The sequence below is a fragment of the Odontesthes bonariensis genome, chromosome 14 (genome assembly GCF_027942865.1).
Source record: "Odontesthes bonariensis isolate fOdoBon6 chromosome 14, fOdoBon6.hap1, whole genome shotgun sequence".
Taxonomy (NCBI): Eukaryota; Metazoa; Chordata; class Actinopteri; order Atheriniformes; family Atherinopsidae; genus Odontesthes; species Odontesthes bonariensis.
Window position 1 is genome coordinate 5,131,616 of NC_134519.1, and position 23,151 is coordinate 5,154,766.

A 23,151-nucleotide genomic window follows, 5' to 3' on the forward strand; every position below is an offset into this window, starting at 1 on the left:
TCAGAAACATTTAGAATTCAGATACTAATAATTTTGATTTTTTTTTTTTAACTGTCCTTGTGTGAATTGGAATAATTTGGAATTGAATAAACTGAATTTGATTGTATTGTGATAGTTTTACAATCAATTGGACTGTATCTTTGAGGGGCCTTGAGATGATATTTGTTGTGTTTTGGTTCTATATAAATCAAACTTATTTTATATTCATACCTTACAATAAACACCTGGTGTAAAGAGTCAAATTAATCAAAATTACATGAATTACATACTGAATAGGACACAGATCTAAAAGGGAGAACTGATTCAAACTTTTAACGAATAAAACAAACAACAACATGTTATAGTTCAGCACATAATTCTCTGAACTTATATAAAGATTTTTATCTGTCACTGAGCACAGCTTCAAGGGTAATTTAGTTATTTTATAACAAGAGATAAAGCCGCTCCTCTTGCTGAAATGTGGCAAAGCCTGATGAACTTTGTCTTCTTCCTGCTCTCAAACACTGCGGCTGCAGTCTGTCCACATATTTCTTTGTTCCCTCCCCTTCACCTGTGTTGTTGTGGGTGTAACTAACATGTGGTGAATCATTTCACTCACACATGATTCGTTAACTTGAACTGACGTCAGAATGTGTCATTGCTGCGTTTGTCAGTAGATCTCAGATAAGTTTCAGCTTTGAGGAAGTGAAACTCAGTCAGTCGCTGTTGTTGAGAGGAGAAATGGCTCAGAAAGGAGTTCAGCTGGACCGAGAAAGCTTCTCCTGTTCGATCTGCCTGGATCTGCTGAAGGATCCGGTGACTATTCCCTGTGGACACAGCTACTGCATGAGCTGTATTAAAGGCTTCTGGGATGGAGAGGATCAGAAGGGAATCCACAGCTGCCCTCAGTGCAGGAAAACTTTCACAGCGAGGCCTGTCCTGGGGAAAAACACCATGTTAGCTGATTTAGTGGAGCAGCTGAAGAAGACTGGACTCCAAGCTGCTCCTGCTGATCACTGCTATGCTGGAGCTGAAGATGTGGCCTGTGATTTCTGCTCTGGGAGAAAACTGAAAGCCATCAAGTCCTGTTTATCCTGTCCGGCCTCTTACTGTGAGAATCACCTTCAGCCTCATTATGATGTGGCTCCATTAAGGAAACACAAGCTGGTGGAGCCCTCCAAGAAGCTCCAGGAGAACATCTGCTCTGTTCACGATGAGGTGATGAAGATGTTCTGCCGTACCGATCAGAAGTGCATCTGTTATCTCTGCTCTGTGGAGGAACATAAAGGCCACGACACAGTGTCAGCTGCAGCAGAAAGGACTGAGAGGCAGAGAGAGCTGGAGGGGAGTCGGCAGCAGATCCAGCAGAGAATCCAGGACGCAGAGAAAGATGTGAAGCTGCTTCAGCAGCAGCTGGAGGCCATCCATCAGTCTGCTGATAAAACAGAGGAGCACAGCCAGAAGATCTTCAGCCAGCTGATCCGTCTCCTCCAGAAAAGAAGCTCTGATGTGAAGCAGCAGATCAGATCCCAGCAGGAAGCCGAAGGGAGTCGAGTCAAAGAGCTTCAGGAGAAGCTGGAGCAGGAGATCACTGAGCTGAAGAGGAAAGATGCTGAGCTGCAGCAGCTCTCACACACAGAGGATCACAGCCAGTTTCTGCACAGCTGCCCCTCAGTGGCAGCACTCAGGGGGGCTACACACTCATCCAGCATCCAGATCCGTCCTCTGAGGCACTTTGAGGATGTGACAGCAGCTGTGTCAGAGCTCAGAGATAAACTACAGGACATCCTGAGAGAGGAATGGGCCAACATCTCACTGAGAGTCGCTGAAGGGGATGTTTTACTGTCACAGCCAGAACCAGAACCAGGACCAGAACCAGAACCAGGACCAGAACCAGAACCAGAACCAGAACCAGAGAGCAGAGCTGGATTCTTAAAATATTCATGTGAAATCACACTGGATCCAAACACAGCACACATACTGCTGTTACTGTCAGAGGGGAACAGAAAAGTGACAGTAATGGATCAACTTCAGTCTTATTCTGATCATCCAGACAGATTCACTGTGTGGCCTCAGGTCCTGAGCAGAGAGAGTCTGACTGGACGTTGTTACTGGGAGGTGGAGATGAGAGGGGGAACAGTTGGTGTAGCAGTCGCATACAAGAACATCAGCAGAGCAGGAAGTGGGACTGAATGTGCATTTGGTCGTAATGACAAATCTTTGGCATTAAATTATAACCAAAACAGTTATTCATTTCTGTACAACAACATAAAAACCTACATCTCAGGTCGTCGGGCCTCCAGAGTGGGAGTGTACCTGGATCACAGAGCAGGTATTCTGTCCTTCTACAGCGTCTCTGGAACCATGACTCTCCTCCACAGAGTCCAGACCACATTCACTCAGCCGCTCTGTGCTGGACTTTATGTTTGGAACTCTGGATCCTCAGCAAATTTCTGTTAGCTTAAGTAGACAAAAGTTAGTTGATAAAAACAGAGTTTTCCTCTAACATTAGCTGGTTTTAAAGCTTAATAATTGACCAGAGTTTTGTTTAATTTAACTTTTCACCTTCATTTGCTGATATTGTGCTTTTTCCCATCTTTTTATTAATGTATTCACCATCACATGCTTTTATTCTTTTCTGCCCACGAGCTCTTTAAGCTACATGAGATGGGTGCTGTTGTTTTTCACAGCTTTGGGGGCCATAGTTCCACTAAAATGAATCCATTGTAAACGCGTACACTGGCCCTTTGGATAGCCACGATACTTTATAATGTGTCACAGTTCCACAGTCCAGTGGACTCGTTCAGACTTGTTTTCTGTATTTTTAAGAGTATTTTGTCTACTTTACATGTATATAAAGTTGTAAATAATTCATTAGGACACATCTTAGCGGTGTTGTCTTTTGAAATGCTGAGAAAAAGATTTTCACGGTTCATTTTGAAATGTCAAGGACCAAAGATAAAACAAGCTAACATCATCTCAGCCTCTTTTCTGTTAACACGGTGGCAGATAAAATACAGGTAAGAACATTTTTCTCTAATTATCTGCATGTTTTTTGTAGCGTGATAGAATGGATTTTATTAAGTTTTCTTTGAGTTGTAATTTTAAGAACGAGCGATCTTAATAACCACAGAGAATAAAGATACTCTGACTGGGATATAATCTATGTTTAAATGTAAAACATAAACTGTGTGATGCTGATGTTTTACTTGATAAAATCACAACATGATGTATAAGCAAGTTTTTTTTTGGTTTAATATTTTTTATTGATGTGTAGAGTAACAGAGGCACTTACATATAGCGGTATACAATGGTGTGGTCATTAAAAATGTTTGTATACACCCTTAAATTTAGATTATATTTTTTTTTATGAAAAAAAAGGCCAAATAGACTATGCAATGAAAAAGGATTTATGACATAGTCTGTTTAAGATGATTAAACTGTCCGCATAAACATAACAGATAAATTACATAAATAATAGAGAAAAATAAAATAAAATAAATAAATAAAAGAAGAAAGAATTAATGCAACATATTTACTGCTTCAGCTGTTTTTCAATCACACTTACACCTTTGATTTAGTTTTACTCAAATTTGTAAAAAAAAATTCTCTTGTAGTTTTACACTTTAGCTTACTTTGTGTGTATTTAATCTCATATTTTCATATTTCTCTTAAATATCCTGAGGTGGTGGCGCACTCTCACTATGTATTTGGAAAACATCAATAAAGTTTTCATGGTGAAGTAAAAATGCTTCCGGCTTCTTTCTTGGGTTACCCGTCCATCCTTTTATTTTGAAGTCAAAATGTCTGCGTTTCCGGTGCCGGCCCCAGCTGACAGCCTGCCGCTTGATGCAGCTCTGGCCGGAGATGTTTTGGAGGTGAGATTTCTGATATGAACTTGTTTTTTATCGGTTTTTCACATCCTGTTTTATGGAGCCGTGTTGTGTAGCTTGGTCACGAGGCTCTGAACGTTGTCTCGTAGTTTCGGAGTGTGAGGTTAGTGAGGCGAAGGGTCGCCATTGTGTTTGTTATTTTTAATATTACCTCTGCGGGACAAGCTAGCATTGCGGCTAGCCGGCGGATGTAGCCACTCTGGGGGTACTTTTCAAAATAAGGCAAGGCAAGGCAATTTTATTTATAGAGCACAATTCGTACACAAGGCAATTCAAAGTGCTTCACGGCTACATAAAATCACAAGAAGGCAATAAAATCATTAAAAAGAAATAAAAAGAAATAAAAAAATAATAATAATTTAAAAAAATTAAAAAACCCATTAAAAATAATCATTAATTAATTAATTTTGTCATATGCACAGCTAAATAGAACTGGATGGATGAAATAAAACCTAGTTGATTCATCCATCGCGTATTATTCCATTTAGGCCTGATTCACACACACGTGTGTTGACCCTTGACAGATTTGTTTGAACTGGGTGACATCTTGTGTTACTTTAATGAGTTCTGAGTCCATTCCTTCACTCTGCTACTTGTGGAGGAAAGTTGAAAGTAGTTCAACCTTTTCAAGTGGCGGAAGAGGCACCAGCCAATCAAAATGTTTAACTGCTTGTGTGTCTGATCTTGTGACTGATTATCGCTATAATTCCAGGCATCGGGCCTGTCTGAAAGCGTTAAAGCACCTTAAACCCCCCCTTATTTCACTGAGAAGTCACCAGGGCGTGGATTAGGTCACACTACTGATGGTAATACATCATACATACATCCTATAAACTTTAAAGAGTTCTTTTAATTTGAATCGGTTGGCCGATGTTCAAAGTTTTCTCCTCATTCAAACAGATGTTTGAACTTTGAAGAAAAAGTCATAACCGACATAAAAAAAATTGACTCTTTTATTCATTTCTCTCAATAACTAATGAACCAAAATCTCATAACATTAGTTCTCGCTTGTCAATAATGAATATTAGTTGTTTTCTTTGTTTAGAAAAACTGAAAACTTTGTACGTTTGATTTTCAGACGAGTTTCTTGTCACAAAAAGATGTTTTTTGACCAAATATCTAACCCGTCCATGAATTTATTCAGCTGTCCTTAGTCAAGTCAAGTCAAGTCTTTTATTGTCAGATGCACAGAACAAAAGAGTCGGACTGGGCACTGAAAGCCGTACAGCAGCTACCATAACAAGACATAACATGCCGTAACGTGACATGTCATAAGTACTCTGACAAAAACAGTAACAATAAATAGGCAACGTGGAGACTACAATATACATTTTAACTCTAATTACAAGAGCTGTACTGAACATATAATACACATAATAGCCTATGCTAATCTAAGACCTATACTAACCTATAAGGTCAAATAAAAAATACAATATTGTGCAATATTGCAAGTTGCAGTGCAAACAGCAGTGGAGGTAAGCATGTGTAAAGTATGAAGTGTGTAAAGTACAAGTGTAAGTGTCGAGTGTGTAAGTGATGAGAGTGCATTATAGTCCATGCATTAGATATCCAACATGTGTAACTTAAAAACATACCTGTATGTTTATGCATGTTAAATGGATGTAGAATTTTGCACATGGGTTATAACACCAAATGTTGTGCTTTTATATATTTTTTTTATTTCTTTTTTTTATTAATCCTTTTGGCAGACAGATAAACAAAAATTATAGATGTACACCAGTCTTCTGTCCCTTTTGAATATATCATATGAACATTAACTCACAATCCAAACTACAGAGCAAACAAACAACGACAAAAAAAAGACAAACAAAGTTCCTACATTATGTTGTGCTTTTATACTGAAATGAAGCTGACTTCCGGTTTCCGGTGGTCGTGTTTTTTAACTTGATGCTGTTGTTTTGAAAACGGCACACTGAGCTGCAGTGAGCTGCAGTCCTCATCTGTCCTCCGCTTTATCACTCGTTTCTCTCGAGGACTTAAAAAAAAATAAATAAATTATTTCCATTTTCATCCACCTCCTCGTGAGCGAGCACGGGATGATAATCTGTAAATTGACAGCTTCTCGCGGCCGGCTGGGAGGACAGCTGCTGCGGAGCCGGGGTTGCCCTTGAGTCGGGGAGGAGTTTTTATTAAAAAAAAAGAAAGAAAAAGGAGGAGGAGGGGGGCCGTGATAATGCTCTGTGGCGGAAGAAGAAGTAAGATTGTGAGTGTGTGATCTTCCTCCGCAGGGCCGTCAGGGATGCGCTGCGGGCTCTGCAGGGTCACTTCATCCCAGCCGGCCGCGGAGCAGCAGCAGCGGGAGGGACGCATCTGCAGGGAGTCCCGGCTCTGGAGCTCCGGTGGGGCTGAGGAGGCCTGACCGGTCCCGTCCTCCGGATATAGATGCTGCAGGGAAGGCAAGTGTGCGCGACAAGATAAACAAACCCAGAGGGGTGTCCTGTCTGCTGCAGATAAGCAGGAGTGTTGCCTTTTTTTTTCTTTTTCTTTTTTTTTGGGGGCCTCTTTGGGTTCCACAGACTGTTTGCGGAGTAGATGTGCCCATTAATAATGAAAACCACGGGCAGCAGCCCCTGAATTGTAAATGTGTTCTCGGACAGGGCTGGTCTCCTAGGTTTCTGAGCCTTAAAGGGAGGTGCGTTGGACTGAAAATTATGGCTGACCACGAGGAAGCTGAGTTGTCAGAGTCTCTCCGGAAGGAGGACGGATTTTCCAGCGAGCCGGAGGAACCGGCTTCAGACTTCAAAGCTAAAAGTTTGCCCGTTTTAAATGAAGCACGGCCCCAAGAGAAGAGCCTCCTGGGCGGCTCGGCGCGCATGTCCATAACCGCCGAGGAGAGCGCGGAGTTCATCGAGCCGCCCGCCGAGGCCGAATCCTTCCAGGCCGAGTCCCCGACCAGGACAAGCTACCCGGCCAAGCCGGGGAAGTCGGCCCTGAACAGGCCGAGCTCGTACATGGAGAGCACGGAGATCCGCAGGAGTAAAAACATGGCCAGGAAGAAGCCGCCGGGCTTCTTCACCTCCAGGCTGGGCCGCATCCGTCTGCCCAGTAAGAAGCACCTGGACGCCATCTTCCAGGACTCCCGCTGCTTCCTGTTCTGCATGTGCTACCTGACCTTCATCCAGTCGCTCATGGTGTCGGGCTACCTCAGCAGCGTCATCACCACCATAGAGAAGCGCTACAGCCTGAGGAGCTCCGAGTCGGGCCTGCTCGTCAGCTGTTTCGACATCGGGAGCCTCCTGGTGGTCGTCTTCATCAGCTACTTTGGTGGGCGGGGCCAGAGGCCTCGCTGGCTGGCGGTGGGAGGGATCCTAATCGCCGTGGGCGCCGCCCTCTTCTCCCTGCCTCACTTCATCTCCCCGGCCTACCAGATCCAGGAGGTCAACTCTTCCTCGGGCAACATGGGGCTGTGCATGAACAGCAACGCCAGCGGCAGGGATCGCGTCGACATCACTTCCTGTCCCAGAGACCAGGAGGGCAACGAGCACAACCTGTATGTGGCGCTGTTCGTGGTCGCGCAGATCCTGGTGGGCATGGGGTCCACGCCCATCTACACGCTCGGCCCCACCTACCTGGACGACAACGTGAAGAAGGAGAACGCCTCGCTGTATCTGGGTAAGAGTTTGTGGGGAAAGTGGGAGGAGTTTAAAGGTGTCGCCAAGGCTGTGTTCGAAATTACATACTGCATACAACATACTTCCATTCTGCATACTACATACTACATACTACATACTACATACTGCATACTACATACTTCCATTCTGCATACTACATACTACATACTGCATACTACATACTTCCATTCTGCATACTACATACTGCATACTACATACTGCATACTGCATACTGCATACTGCATACTACATACTACATACTTCCATTCTGCATACTACATACTACATACTACATACTGCATACTGCATACTTCCATACTACATACTGCATACTACATACTTCCATTCTGCATACTACATACTGCATACTGCATACTGCATACTACATACTTCCATTCTGCATACTGGATACTGCATTCTTCCATACTTTATACTACATACTTCCATACTACATACTTCCATACTACATACTACATACTACATACTACATACTGGCCTCTATATCAGAAGTTGGCCTCTATATCAGAAGTTATTCGATCAATAAGAATTCGCTTCGACTTGTTTGGTGACACTCGTGATTTCTGAGCTGTTTTACAGTGTCAGAGCTAAACTTCTTATTCAGCTGCATCTTTAAGGGTTATATGTGCAGCTGGCATGACATAAACGTGCATTAATTTGCAGAAATAACTCTTTTCCAGCAGGAATCCACTCTCGTCTTGATTTTTATTTGATTTGTCGGGCGATCGGTGTGTTTCTGTGTAGAAGAAGAGTCATAGGATGTGTTTAACTGGCCATTTCACGTGAGCAGAGCCCGAAGAGTTGAGAAAAGATCCCACAGAAAGAGGAGGTTCACCACATGGCGACTCACCACTGATAATTGATCCCCTACCTACTGGGTTTATACACTGTAACGAATTGCTGTATATTTACAGTATCCGACTGTATTTTACAATAATTGTAAAATACTGTTGAATATTCATCCCTCACATGTAAATTAACAGTTAAATCAGTCATTTAACAATACCAGTAGATAACTGTAATTTAACAGCATAAAACAGTATTTGTAATGAATTGATGTCGAAATCCAAAACACGTTATTATACTGTTAAATAAATTACGGTAGATGCGCTGTAAAATTACTAAAACACAGTTATCCTACCGTCATGGACTGTAATCCAAAAAAACAGTATTATACTGTTTGATAAATAACAGTAGTTGCACTGTAAAGTAACTACATTTACCATTATTCTACAGTCATATACTGTAATCCAAAAAACGTTAATATACTGTTAATATAAATAACAGTAGTTGCACTGTAAAATATTTTACAGGGAAATTCTTTACAGTGTAGATATTCCTGCATCCAAACTTAATCAGGTTCTGTCTTGTGAGATCTGCAAATTATATAACTGGATCAAAACTAATAAACTTATTTTAAATATATCAAAAACAACGAGTATAATATTTGGTTCCAAGTATAGATTATCACATAATCCTAAATTGAATATACAAGTAAATGGTAAGACTATACAGCAAGTAAAAAGGGTGAAGCTTCTCGGACTTTGGCTTGATTGCACATTGTCATGGTCTGATCACATCAATAAAGTGGTTGCCAAAATGGGCAGAGCTGTTGCCATAACGCGTAAATGTGCTCCATTCGTCAATTCACAGTTGTTTAGTCGTGTTGTTCGTACATTGGTTTTATGTCATTTAGATTACTGTTCAGTTGTATGGTCTGCTGCATCAAATTGTCTTCTTAGTAAACTACAGGTGGCTCAAAATAAGGCTGCAAGACTGGTTCTTGGTTGTTCATCAAGAACTAGTGTTGCAGTGATGCATGAACGTCTTGCTTGGCAGATGGTCAAGCATAGACTATCGGCTAATATATTAATATATTTTCACAGAATTATAAATACTCACACTCCTAAATTTCTTCATGATAACATAATTTATTGCTCAAATACACACTCACATTATACTAGAGGGGCAAGTAGTGGACAGATCACTTTACAACTGCCTAAGTCTGAATCCATGAAGAGGACTGTTTTCTATCGGTCAGCTGTGCTATGGAATGATCTTCCAGTGGTGGTTCGTGAAATCAAAGGGAAAATTGTCTTTAAAAAGAGACTAAAAATATATTTGTTCTCATCTTGATGATGTAATATAGCAAGGTTATGTTAGGGCATAAATGAAGCGCATGTTGTTTTTCATTATTTTATTGTTTGTATTTTAATGTATACTTTCGGTATTGCTGTTTTTGTGCTTTGTATGTTTTGTCGGGACCCCAGGAAGACTAGCTGTCGTTTTGGCATCAGCTAATGGGGATCCTTTTAAATAAACAAATAAACAAACATGAATTCCACACATTTAACAGTAAAGTTCGCAGCCTCTGTTGTACGAGAAGCTTTAGTTTGATCTGTCGTGTGCATCTGAACTTGGCTGAGGTTGAATATATCAAATGTTTCTCATTCATCATTTGTTTTTCTAACGTACGAGATGGTTTGTTCCTCAACCATTTGGGCCACTGATACCTGAGATGAAGCGTTCGCCTCTTATCTGTTGAGTCTGATCAGAGATGCACTGCAGACGGTCTGAGTAGAAGCTGCCGTCATCACGCTGCAAACCGCTCTGCAGCTGCAATAATCGCCTCACGCCTAAGTTGGATTATCTCACGGGTGTGATCCTGTGAATCTTATGGGAATCTACCCGACACTGCAAGTTAAGAATGACCGACGGCACGTTAGAAACCACCTGAGTCATCAAGCGATCGCTGCAGCTTTGTCTTTGTGGAAACCCTGGCAGTTCAGATTCAGCCTGTTTTTATGACTGGTTAAAGGTCTGTGACGTGCATTTAGTCTGAGAGTCCTGGACTCCATGAGGGACCATCTGCTCAGCTGCTGCTCCAGCTGTGTTTGAGCCCAAAAAGCAAACTGGCTGCTTGTTTTACACTCACTTAGGTTTGTCCTGTATGACTGGATCGGCTCCTCTGCTGCAGTTAGACGGGGTTGGTTGGCTCGTCCATGCCGTGATACCCTGGATTGTAGATTGCACAGTGAGTGCCACATACTGTACACATCTGCTGATTTAAAGGGACAGTTCGCCTCTTTTGACATGAAGCTGTGTAACATCCCATATCAGCAACATCATTTCTGAACATCTTCTTACCCCCTGCTGCGTCCTGTGAGCAGAGTTCCAGCCTCGTTTTGGTGTTGATGAAGGTAGTCCGGCTAGTTGGCTGGGGTTTAAAAAATAAAGCGTTTTGCTTCTCAAAACAATATGCGTTCAACAGAGTAATACATTTGCATCACAAAATCGTTCTCCAGGAAAAAGTCAGACCTCACAAATGCTTGGCCCTATTTTCTCTCCCTTCGTATCACTGCCTGCTGTTATGCTCTTAGCTGTTTGGTTTTGGAAGGAAATGCACTTATGATTTCTTGTGACCTGAAGTCCTTTAGCCTACCGATGTGGAACACAGTTACTGTAAGTCGCTTTGGATAAAAGCGTCTGCAGAATGACCGTAATGTAATGTAAATACACTCATTGGTATCTTAAATAACATTTGACACAAAAAAAACTTGAGAAAATAGCTAAAAAAACACTCTTTTCCACGGCTGAAAGTGATTTAAAAAAAGAGCCAAACGTGAAGCTTACAGTCTTTATTGATGAAGAAAAGCAGCAAATCTGCACGTTTGAGAAGCAGAGATCAGCAATGATTGGCTTTACCTCCTGTTATTTGGCTGAAATGATCCATAAAACCGATTTTAAAAAAAAAAAAAAAAAAAAAAAAAAAAGCAGATTTAAAGTGATACTCCGGAGTAGATTCAACCTGGGGTCATTTGAACCGTGACATCCAGCCAAGTAGCCCACCCGCAGTTTTTTCGATATTGACTGAACATCAGCTGAGTTACTGAGTTATCCCGAATAGCTTTGTACAAGGGTTAATGGATCCTGGTCCGTATCTCCAAAATTACCACACTAAAATCACATGCCATGACACCAAACTTCTACAGTAGTACAAATATGGTCTGTACTCACCAAACTATGCATTTGGAAGTTTGAAAATAGTCCAGGAGTTAATTATTATCAACACAAGCCTGATAGCTTCTCTGCAGCTAAAGCTGCGTCGACGTCACTTCAGAGAGCTGGGAGCTTCAAAATAAGATGAGGGTTGATCTACTACTGTAGACAACAAAGCAAGGCTGCTCAGTTTCTCCATTGATAAAATAACTTCACAACTCTACAACATAAAAATTCATAAAAAAACATGTAGAATATAGCATATACTTTGTTGTCTACAGTAGTAGATCAACCCTCATCTTACTTTGAAGCTCCCAGCTCTCTGAAGTGACGTCGACGCAGCTTTAGCTGCAGAGAAGCTATTAGGCTTGTGTTGATAATAATAAACTCCTGGACTATTTTCAAACTTCCAAATGCATCGTTTGGTGAGTACAGACCATATTTGTACTACTGTAGAAGTTTGGTGTCATGGCATGTGATTTTAGTGTGGTAATTTTGGAGATACGGACCAGGATCCATTAACCCTTGTACAAAGCTATTCGGGATAACTCAGTAACTCAGCTGATGTTCAGCCAATATCGAAAAAACTGCGGGTGGGCTACTTGGCTGGATATCACGGTTCAAATGACCCCAGGTTGAATCTACTCCGGAGTATCACTTTAATGCTTCCACACTGACTACAGCTGCCATCCTCCTCTTAATAATCTCTTAAGAGAAACCTCAAATGTTTGGTGAAGCAGAGGCGAGTCGTTAGAACAATTAAACATAAATCTCCTCCGTGATATCATTCAGCAAACATTGAGCATTAGTATCGTCCATTTATTGATACTCACATGCTACGCAGATGGAAACGTGTGTCCACAGAAACAGCACAGATGGCACTGCAGAGGCTTTAACAGGCCACAGTCTGAGTGGAAAGCTCTCCGACACATCTGGACTCGGCTGCAGGGATTTGCTGCTGTTCGGCTTCCGGATTATTAGTGAATCCCATGCTGAGGTTGCTCTGATGAGCCAACTGTGAGCCACGCTTTTCAGCTCATCTCGAAGGCCGTGGATGAAGTTTTTAACACCAAACTGGTAACGCTACTTCTTTCACATTTGACAAATGTCGAGCTGAAACTCGAGCGTTACTTCCCCACAATGTTAGAAGCTCGTCTGCAACGTGATAAATGCATTTCACAGATGCCACAGATACGGCTGACCACACTATATTACTCCAAACAACTGGAGAACTGGGCGGGTCTTTCCAGACTGTACTAAACTGGTTCAAAACATACTTGGAGAACAGGAAGTACTTTGTGTCAATAGGTAACTTTACATCTGAGCAGACAAGAATCCCATGTGGAGTTCCCCAAGGTTCCATCCTGGGACCTCTTCTGTTTAACATCTACATGCTCCCACTGGCACAGTTGTATAAAAAAAACAACAAAATAAACTACCACAGCTATGCAGATGACACACAGATATATATTACAATGTCACCAGGACACCGAGGCCCTGTACAGGCTCTTGGTAAATGCATTGAGGAGATTAATGACTGGATGTGGTACAACATTCTCCAGCTAAACAAAAACAAGAACTGAGGTAATCGTCTTTGGAGCCAAAGAGAAACGATTACAGGTCACCACAGAACTTCAATCTATACACCTAGAAACTACCAACCAGGCCAGAAATCTGGGTGTAGTGATGGACTCAGACCTAAACTTGGAAAAACACATTAAGGCAGTAACAAAGTCAGCCTACTATCACCTCAAGAATATATCAAGGTTAAAAGATCTGATGTGTCAGCAGGACCTGGAAAAACTAGTCCATGCATCCATCTTCAGTCGGCTTGATTACTGTAACAGCATCTTTACAGGTCGACCTAAAAACTGCAGCTTATTCAGAACTCTGCTGCTCGAGTCCTCACTGAGACCAAAGAAGTGGACCCCATCAGTCCAGCTCTGAGGTCTTTACACCGGCTGCCTGTCCATCAGAGGATAGACTTTAAAGTTCTGATGCTGGTCTATAAAGCTCCGAATGGTCCAGGACCAGAATGCATCAGGGACCTCCTGACCCAGTATGAACCCTCCAGACCCCTCAGCTCATCTGGATCCGGTCTTCTATCAGTTCCCAGAGTCAGAACCAGACATGGAGAAGCTGCGTTCAGCTTCTATGCTCCACATGTCTGGAACAAACTCCCAGAAAGCCTCAGATCAGCTGAAACACTCAGTGGGGTCACATGGCTCTGAAAGGATCAGATTATTGGCTAAATTACAATAAGAATGAGTTATTAATGGGTAATTCTCCTTTCAGTGCCATGTAACCCCACTGAGTGTATTTAAAGGGACAGTTTGCCTCTTTTGACATGAAGCTGTGTGACATCCCATATCAGCAGCATCATTTCTGAACATCTTCTTACCCCCTGCTGCGTCCTGTGAGCAGAGTTCCAGCCTCGTTTTGGTGTTGATGAAGGTAGTCCGGCTAGTTGGCTGGGGTTTAAAAAATAAACCAAAACAATATGCGTTCAAAAGAGTAATACATTTGCATCACAAAAAAGTCAGACCTCACAATCGCTTGGCCCTATTTTCTCTCCCTTCGTATCACTGCCTGCCGACAGCCGCGCCTGTTACAGTGTTTGCTGCTCGGTCTGCACTTCGGTCTGCACAGCAGGCAGTGATACGAAGGGAGAGAAAATAGGGCCAAGAGATTGTGAGGTCTGACTTTTTCCTGGAGAACGATTTTGTGATGCAAATGTATTACTCTGTTGAACGCATATTGTTTTGAGAAGCAAGACGCTTTATTTTTTAAATCCCAGCCAACTAGCCGGACTACCTTCATCAACACCAAAACGAGGCTGGAACTCTGCTCACAGGACGCAGCAGGGGGTAAGAAGATGTTCAGAAATGATGTTGCTGATATGGGATGTCATACAGCTTCATGTCAAAAGAGGCGAACTGTCCCTTTAAGTCCAGGTTGAAGACACACCTATTTTCAGCTGCGTTTGAATAAAGCTCCAAATCTGAAGCTTGAGTTTCAAAACTTAATCACATTTTAACTCCTGATTTTATCTGATTTTCTTGTTTCTTTCTTTTTTGTTTAAAATTTAAATCCTGCTTTTTATTTCTCCTGTTTTAATGTCTGTTTAAAGCGCTTTGAATCGCCTTGCTGTTGAATTGTGCCGTACAGATAAACTGGTCAGCATCCTAAGCTGTGCAGTTTTTGGGTTGTTTAGCTTGTTTCCCCACATTTTTCCACCACATGGCGTGTCAGGTGAACTGCGTGACCTCAGGACCGCCCCTCCTCCTTTCACATCCCTTTTTCTCAGAAATTCTCGCCCCAGTAGCCTCAAACAAGGTAAAGCCTGCAGTAATGAAATCGGCGAATGAGAGCATGCTTTATGAAAGAGGGAACGGGGCCTGCAGTGATGAGGGGGGGAACACTGAGAGGCTTGGCTTCGGGTTGAGCTTTTTGTTCTTCTGGAACTCACCAGAGTAGCAGAAAAGGAGAAGCTCTGATGAGTGGAGCAGCTGGATGGGGGGGGAGTGTCACCTGGAGAGTGGAACCGGATCGTAATTGGGACACTTTCCAGCTTTAACTCCTAAAAACAAAGAAAACTTTTGGAATAATGATGCAGAATATGTTTAATAAAGGAGTTTTCTCCTGGTTTTACTGACACAAATTGACATCTTTCAGCTGTTTCTCTGCCTTCTTTTTAAAAGAAATTGTGATTTTTTTTTTGTGAAACAGTGAAAAGGAATCTATTGGGAAATGGTGGCTTTGGGAGTTTTAACAGCATGTTGCAGTGACATGGGCCCCCCACATGTTTGAAAGGGGAACTCAGCCCCTCGGTGCCTCTGAGTCCTGCACACTGGACCTTTTTAAAGCTTCGTTTATTGAATTGAAGCATACTTAATTATTTACCGAAGTGGAGGGCTGATGAGAAAGAAAGTAATGACGTTTATTGAACTTGTGCAAAAGGAAAGCGGCTCCAGAAAGTGTTTGTCTGGTTTGACCCACTTGTCCTCTAACCGTCGGCGTTCAGTTGTTTTTTTTGTGGCCGCTGAAGGAAAACCGTTTGTTTGTCAGTTTCCATTCAGCGGCGTGCAACCAGGGGGGCTGCAGAAACGTGTCGGCCGTGGTCAGTTGGGTTAACAGCAGCCGTCTCAGTTCTTGGAACGAGGACCTTTTGAAAACGGTCGTTTATTTTCAGTCCCAGTCCTGAAACCCACACTGTGACACAGTCCTGCCTCTCTGGGGCCTGTAGATGTTCAATGTTCACACTGTGAAGGTGCATCGTGGGACCAGGTCCACCGTCACGATGTCCACGCTTTTCATTTTGTGGCACAACAGTCTGTAAAAGGCCTTTTTTTTTTTTCACTAACACATTAGAAATCCTGCTCCCGTCTGCCAGATTAATGATGGATTAATCAGTCGGCTGATTAATTTGGGTTATTTTAAGATGATCAGGATCAGGTGGCTGTTTCACGTGGTTGGCAGTTTTTTCTCTCGTCAGCAGGGCCGGTTTTTGCTGTGGGCCCAGGGCGACCTCAATGTGAGGGCGCACGAGCCCAGGCCACAACACAAACTGCTTCCAGTCCAAATAAACTGTATTTCATTTCTAAAAGTAACACAGACCCATATACCTTCATGTAATTAACTGGGTTATGTGAAAAATATATATAAAAAAATAAAATCTGTGCAGTCATCCACTGCAAAAAGCCAGCTTTCAAAAACAAGAAAAAAAAGTACAAAAATGAGGTGTATTTTGCTTAAAAATAGCAAAATTATCTGCCAATGGAACAAGAAAATGTGGCATGTCAAGATTTTTCAAAACAAGTAAAAATATCTAATCTCAATTAACCCACAAATACCTTAGAATTAGTGTATTTTAACTAATAACAAGTACATTTTTCTTGATTCTAATTAAATACACGTGGCCTATTTTCTCAATATATTGTAAAATATTCTTGAATTAAGTAAATGCTAGAGCCATTATCTTGACATAGTGGTATGCACTAGGCCTTATATTTCTTGAAACCAGCTTTGAAACCTTTGATATTCTAGCTTCAAGCATGTACTTACTCAAAACAGGTCATAACATCTCAGTAACAAGCTGTAATATCTTATTTAGATAATTAAGGACTGAAACACTTAAAACAAGTGAAGCAGTCTAACATAAAAACTGCTTACTAAGAAGAACTATCTTATCGGACAAAAAATAAGCATATATCCTTTTGATCTAAGATATTTCTTCTAGATTTCACTTTTTGCAGTGTCTACGTGAATGTGTTTACGTCACGTGACTCCGGTTGATTGACGGGTGAACGGACGGCGTTAACAGGAAAAGCAAAGGTAATAATGTGGAGTCATCATGGATCATCATCATGGTGAAAGACCAAAGAAGCCATCAGGTGCCCAGTTTAGAAAGAGAAGAAGAGGCGAAACGGGCAGAAGATAAAGGGATGCAGATTTCTATCAGTGACGTAGGCTACAGGCTATCTGTTAGCCTCTTGCTAACATGTTGCTATTAGCCACGACTGTGTTTGATTTTTAGTTTTGCTGAACTAGAATTAGAATTGAGGCATCATGTCATGCAGCTAATTTCACCCAAAGGCAACCTGGTCTGGTTTGTGTTTGCAACTCAACAAGAAGTCCTGACTGTGGATTATTTTTATTGTTATGAGCTATATGCTAATTTAAATAACTGAAATAGCTTCTAATATACACTGACATGGCATTTTGTAAGCTACATGTGGTATCTTTTTGAACCTTTTTTGTTTTTAACCCTTTGTGTGGTCTTAACATTGTGTTTACTCCCCTTGTCCTACGGGTCAAAAATGACCCGCCCTACCAAAGCCCCAAAATAAAGCAACTTAATTGAATTTTAAATCCAAAATCTATTTTGTATGATGAAACCACCTGTTATTTATCTATTCAACTCAATTCAATACATTTTTTATCATGTATTTTTTGTTACACAATACAAAAAGACAATCACCAGTTTTCAGGATTACACTTTTTTTTTTTTTACCACAAACCAACTGTCAGTTGGACCAACAGTTTTCTTATTTTCTCAGTTTTCTTTTACATAATAAAGGTTTATTATTGCTATTATATAAATGTGAAGTAATTACTTCTGAATTAATTATATTGAAAGGGAAAAAAAAACTGAACTTTTTTTCTGGTGTTTAAATGTTTTTATAATTCACGGGTCAAAAATGAGCCATAAGACAATCTTTGTGCCCTAGTGGTGTACAGCCCACATGGAAACATAAACAAAAATAAAGTATGACTTTTTCTAATGATGGGGTCCCTTTAGGAAAAGTCATAACATTTCAAGTTGGAAAAAGATAGTTTAAGGTATTTTTTCTACAGCTAAACATGGTAGTGGCTCACTTTGGACCCGCAGGACAACAGGAGGGTTAAGCGAAGGATGGTTCGCCCAGGGCGTAAATCTAGCCAGGTCCGCTGCTGCTCGTCAGAAACTTCACGGCAGCATCTTGTAAAAGTGTGTCCTCGTCTTATTTCTAAGGCTTTCGGTTTCAGGGAATCATGAATAAAATGGTCTTGTCCTCACCAGGTCTTAAACGTAGCTAATTAAAACGTCAGATGTAGAAAAACGCATTAGACTCTGATATAACGCTTTAAAAGCCGACCCCCCCCCCCCACCTTTTCCTTTGCATTTACTGAGATCTGCGGCGTGCTTGATGCTGATCGTTAACACAAAAGGCTGACTGTGCACACATAGGCCTCTTATGCTACTTAGCCTACTTATGAGTTACAGAACATGAGATGACTGGATGCAGATTGTATTCTTACTTAATCTGAAGGCCCGCTGTGGGTTGAGCAGGAATGCCACAGATACAGACCACCACTGTTTTCACCACGGGGGGGGTTCCTCTACTTTAAACTATTTCTGTCCTCATTTCTTTATTGGATCAAAGGTGTCTCTGCTGTTAATGGTGATAAAAGTCCAGCAGGGAGGGAGGCTTGAGGTTCAGATAAATCTCCAGTCACATGGCCGTGCCCCCTGGGAACAGGGCCAGCAGCGACACAGTGCAACATTTTCTTCAGAGCGCCGCCTCAAATGTCTCACTGGGACAAAGATGGGGGGGGGTCGCGTTCAGACAACTTGTAATTTAAAGGAGAATCCGGCTGAAGACTGACGTCGTTGGCACTGTCGGTCCTGCTTTTATAGAAGCATTTAAAGGGTTAGATGAATAAAAAATGATGATCCAAGCCTTTCAAAAGTACTGCTGTCACAGCACGGCATCTCCAGCCCGAACATCGGCCCAGAACCTGGAGCTGTGAATCTATTCGATGAGATTACGATTAATCCGTTAACTATTTGATGTATCTGAAGTAGGGCTGGGCAACGATTAAAATGTTTAATCTAATTAATCACATGATTTCCCTGATTAATCACGATTAATCGCATTTATACGCAGAATCCAAAAATGAATCCAAAAGTAGTGTATAGCCTTTAGCATTTAGTTTTATCTTAAATGTGCTGCCATATGAATGAAAGTGCCATAACATTTGTTGTGCAAACACACTTTTAACATCAGCATCTTTCTGTAGTTTTTATGTAGAAGCCTCGCTCCACTGTCTGTTTCCTTGAATGACTTGCTGCTATCAGTTGTGTGTTTTGCCTTTAAGCGATATTTTAGACTGGAACTACTACGCTGAGAAGACAATTCAACTTGGCAGTGTTTACAGATGACTTTGGTTCTGTCGACTCCGCCGTCTGGAAGAACTTTAACATGAAAATGGCCGAGTAAAAGTTCCGTACCCTTCTCCATGTTTGGTGGATCCGCCGATTACTTTCTTTTCCTGTTCCACAGCAGACAGCAACAGACTTTTACAAAATAAAAGCCTGTGAGCAAGTCTTTTACAATAATAAAAGCCTTTATGAACTTTCATTTATATGGCAGCACATTTAAAATAAAACTAAATGCTAAAAGCTATACGCTACTTTTGAATAAATTTTGGGTTTTTGCGTACTAATGCGATTAATCGTGATTAATCAGGGAAATCATGTGATTAATTAGATTAAAAATTTTAATCGTTGCCCAGCCCTACCAGTTTATGATGTTTTTATCACTCCTTATTCTGTATTTCTCCACCTTTTCACCCATTACAGTCACATAAAACATAATGTTGGAGCTTTTTTCCCTCATATGGTGTTTGAGCCTAGGTTTGTCACCACCCGTTCTTCTTCTTTGGTGTTCTATGACTGCACAACCTCCGACATCAAGCTCAAGTCGAACCACGACTTTATTCCACTGCAGAGACGAAAAAAATCACCAATTAAATCGTTGCGTACTTTAGATTTAACATCGTCGACATCAGGACGCATCTTAGACTCCTTTAATGTTTATGTTTAGTGAGAAAAACCTAAACTTCATTCATTAACATACAGTATGTTTCAACTGGTCTTAAATCACAAAATACTACAGTTTAAGAAGCAGGAAAATGGATAAATCCTGATTTTAAAAATGTCCTATTTTTCTGAGCTAACTGCCAAGTAATGAGCAGATTTAATGAATTTAAGAAGAACCAGCCTTTTTGTTGCCATTCCCTCTGCTGTGTTGGGTGCGTTCTGGTCCATTTGGGCTCCCCTTTCTGCTAACCTACATATGAGATCATGCCCAAAGGCTCCGACAGACCTCCATTAGAATAATTCAGCACAATATTGCTTTGTTGCCCAATGAGAGACGCTCTGTTTGGCTGCCACTCTGCAGCCACTTGAAAGTTTAATGTGCCAGCTCAGCGATGTGGTGCGTTCCTCACTGGGTTAAACATGGTTTTGGCATGTTGTGTCATCTTAGCACTCAGATTTGGATCAGTTTTTATGATCTGACAGTATTTTCCCCATACTATAAATAATAGTAATCAGGGGTGAACATTGTATGATGAAACGGTCGGATTGGATTGAAGTTCAAAGTGGATTAAAGCAGCTTTTGCTTGACTTGACCAAGGTAAAAACAAGGTAGGACATATTGTTTTCATATGTAATATATACTGAGCTTTATGTTCTTTATGTTTATGATTGATTGATTTATAAATGGTGTTGGTTCAGAACAAGTGCCTAACTTAGAACCGGTCCAAAGTCCGGACTCCAGCCCACTAAAACTGGCGCTGCGGTATCGCCAACTCTTTGCTGGCCGTGTTTGCATCGTGAGCAGGGAGTGGAGGTTTGGAGACCACAGACCGGCCTAAAGTTAGTCGCCGTCGTGTTTAAATAAACAATACAAGGACAGTGTAGCATTTAGTCTGCATTAAGTCTATTTAATCCACGATAGAGCAACAAAAAAACCCAAACCTGAGCTTCAGTATGGATGTAAAGCCAATTATCTGTAAGGGGTTTTATCAGCTGGTGGGACGTGGTTAGAACAACTTATTCAGACGGGGTTAGTAAGTCTGGGCCTGCTGGTGGTGCTTATTGCATCAATAACAGCAGAGAGGTCAGGCTGGTTTTCTGTAGATGGATACAACCCCTGTATGGTACTGAATGGTATTAATTTGCTGACTCGAGTGAGTCGATAACTCGGAGGTTCAGGCTTAGCAGAGGACGTGGAGTGAATCAGATTGGCTCCTTAAATGTGTAACTGTCAAACGGGGATTTTAATGTTGATATTATGTTGGATGAAATTGCTGTGATGACTGATTGCTGAGTCTTGGAGAGTTTTGGTTGGAGGTGGAACATTGTTGGGACGATAGATACAGTTGGTATCATCTGCGTAAGCAGTGAAATGAGGAGCCACACGGGCGGTGTATATCGGTGTATATATGGTATATATTGCAAAGAGAAGGGGCCCCAGCCACAAACCTTGTGGCACCCCGGTGCAGAGCAGGGCGCAGACATTTGTACCCGTTTTAACACCCCGGCTGAAGAGACAACAGAGCCACAAAGAGTATGTCTCAGTCAGTGGGGTCACATGGCACTGAAAGGATCGGATTATTGGCTAAATCACAATCAGACTGAGTTATTAAGTGCATGTAGACACCTTAATCTGACTAAGAATTGGATCGGATTGGTTTAAGACCCCGAGATAACTGGGTTGAAAGTCACTCTAAACCTGCTTGTAGACGCTGAAGCACGTGGTGAATCAGACTTTGCGTTCTGCGCATGCTCCAGATGTTTTCCCGGGGTCGTGACCCGGAAGTCAAAGGAGACGATATTCCTGTTGTTAACGCCGTCAGAAAGAAACAAACAACGCGATGGAGAACGCTCCGTTGGGCATCGAGTTTGTGCAACAAGCAGCTCATCACAGACCAAATGTAGAGGGACGTAGCTTCATCTGGCTCTGCGTTCTCCATCTTTCTCCAATGCCTGAGTTTGTTGTTGTTGTTGGTGGTGAAGAGGTCAACAGGAAGTGGCTCTATTAGCAACAGCTGGAATGGGTACAGCGCCACCTATCATAACGGGGTATGACACGCTTTGTGCCTCTGATCCCATTCATTCACCGCCATATATCCAAGGAGAATTACCCATTAATAACTCATTCTTACTGTAATTTAGCCAATAATCCGATCCTTTCAGGGCCATGTGACCCCACTGAGTGAAGTGCCCTCTCTTTAAGCCAGACCAGTTCAGACCAAGGAGGTTATTCCTATGTAACAGTCAGCCACCCTTTAGAAAACCTGACATGGGAATAGAGGTCGTTCCCGGCTCTGAGCTTGGTGTTAATCTGTACATTCGCAGTCAAATTGCCCAGCAGCAAGAAAACTGAGGATTAGGAACACTCTGTAAGTCAAATGTGTAGAAAGCCTCTTTAACGGACCTCCCGGCTGCAGGGAGTTTGATATCGATGCTGCCAACCGGTTGGAAAGTTGTAATTTGACAGTGCTGTGTCAGCAGGTCGCCATAACAATGCTGTCCTCCCTGCAACGATTCATTGTGTCTCCCCCCCTTTCTGTGGAGGCCGGGCTGGCCTCAGTGCTGTCTGTCTGTCTCCTCTAACTCTACGCCAAATGGCTCCTCGCTCAGCATTTACTCCCACGTGTCCTGTGGTGGGACCGAAAGGAGAAAACACAGGAGCTGCAGTGTCGTATGTCGTAAATAAACTCGGCTACAGCCTGGAAAACATCCAACACAACATTAGGGCAGTTTACAGAGGTTCACATTTTCCTCTAAGACTATTAAAGTATTTGGAAATGCACAATAATTTCAAAATGTTCCATTTATTAGCAGATGTGAGTCTCGCACGGCTTTTTCTGTAATTTACTGCTGCCATCAATCTGTTTTACTGCCTCGCAGTGTGTGCGGTGTGTGTGTCAGCAGGCTGAGACTCATGTAATCGCTGTTGCAGACAGATGCCGTAACACCTGAGGGGGGGGGCTCTCTGTACTCTCGTTTTGTGTGATGGTGATGCAACACATTGGCAGCACCGGAGCAGCCATAATCAGGAGGGAGCCTTGCTGAGAGCGTATCAGAGTATCAGAGTATCGATGCTGCTGTTAGCAACACATGAGTGCCCAAACTCAGTCATGTTCATGTGGTGAATGAATAGTAAGTTGTTATAAAGATGGATAATTGGCTTCCTGCTCACTGGAGCTGCTTTTATAGGTAGAAAAACATGAGTCACAACACGGTTCTGAATGCGTCTGCAGCCAGATCTGACTGGATCAGACTGAATCTGCCT

The 23,151-nt window shown here is 42.0% G+C and overlaps 2 protein-coding genes across 3 annotated transcripts in view; both read left to right on the top strand.

Annotated features, from left to right (window-relative positions):
* Positions 1–720: 720 nt before the first annotated feature.
* On the top strand, positions 721–6,252 carry LOC142398819 (tripartite motif-containing protein 16-like). The gene is made up of 2 exons (XM_075483018.1): positions 721–2,434; positions 6,122–6,252. Exons 1-2 carry the CDS (start codon positions 721–723, stop codon positions 6,250–6,252), a joined length of 1,845 nt encoding a protein of 614 aa, XP_075339133.1.
* Positions 3,819–23,151, top strand: part of LOC142398603 (solute carrier organic anion transporter family member 5A1-like) — a 52,840-nt gene continuing 33,507 nt past the window's right edge. The window contains exons 1-2 of one of the 2 annotated variants that reach the window (XM_075482666.1): positions 3,819–3,857; positions 6,122–7,505. In XM_075482666.1, coding sequence (XP_075338781.1) covers positions 6,545–7,505 — 961 coding nt within the window. In that variant the 5' untranslated portion in view covers positions 3,819–3,857; positions 6,122–6,544. Of the gene's footprint in view, positions 3,858–5,778; positions 7,506–23,151 lie in introns of those variants that run through there. The other variant, XM_075482665.1, reaches the window with a different exon arrangement.

What these genes read in the sequence shown, in the direction of transcription:
- LOC142398819 (XM_075483018.1), top strand. Translation starts at nt 721, where the DNA reads ATGGCTCAGAAAGGAGTTCAGCTGGACCGAGAAAGCTTCTCCTGTTCG. An exon ending in TGGATCCTCAGCAAATTTCT is followed by an intron (nt 2,435 to 6,121) that starts GTTAGCTTAAGT and finishes CTTCCTCCGCAG; the next exon opens with GGCCGTCAGGGATGCGCTGC.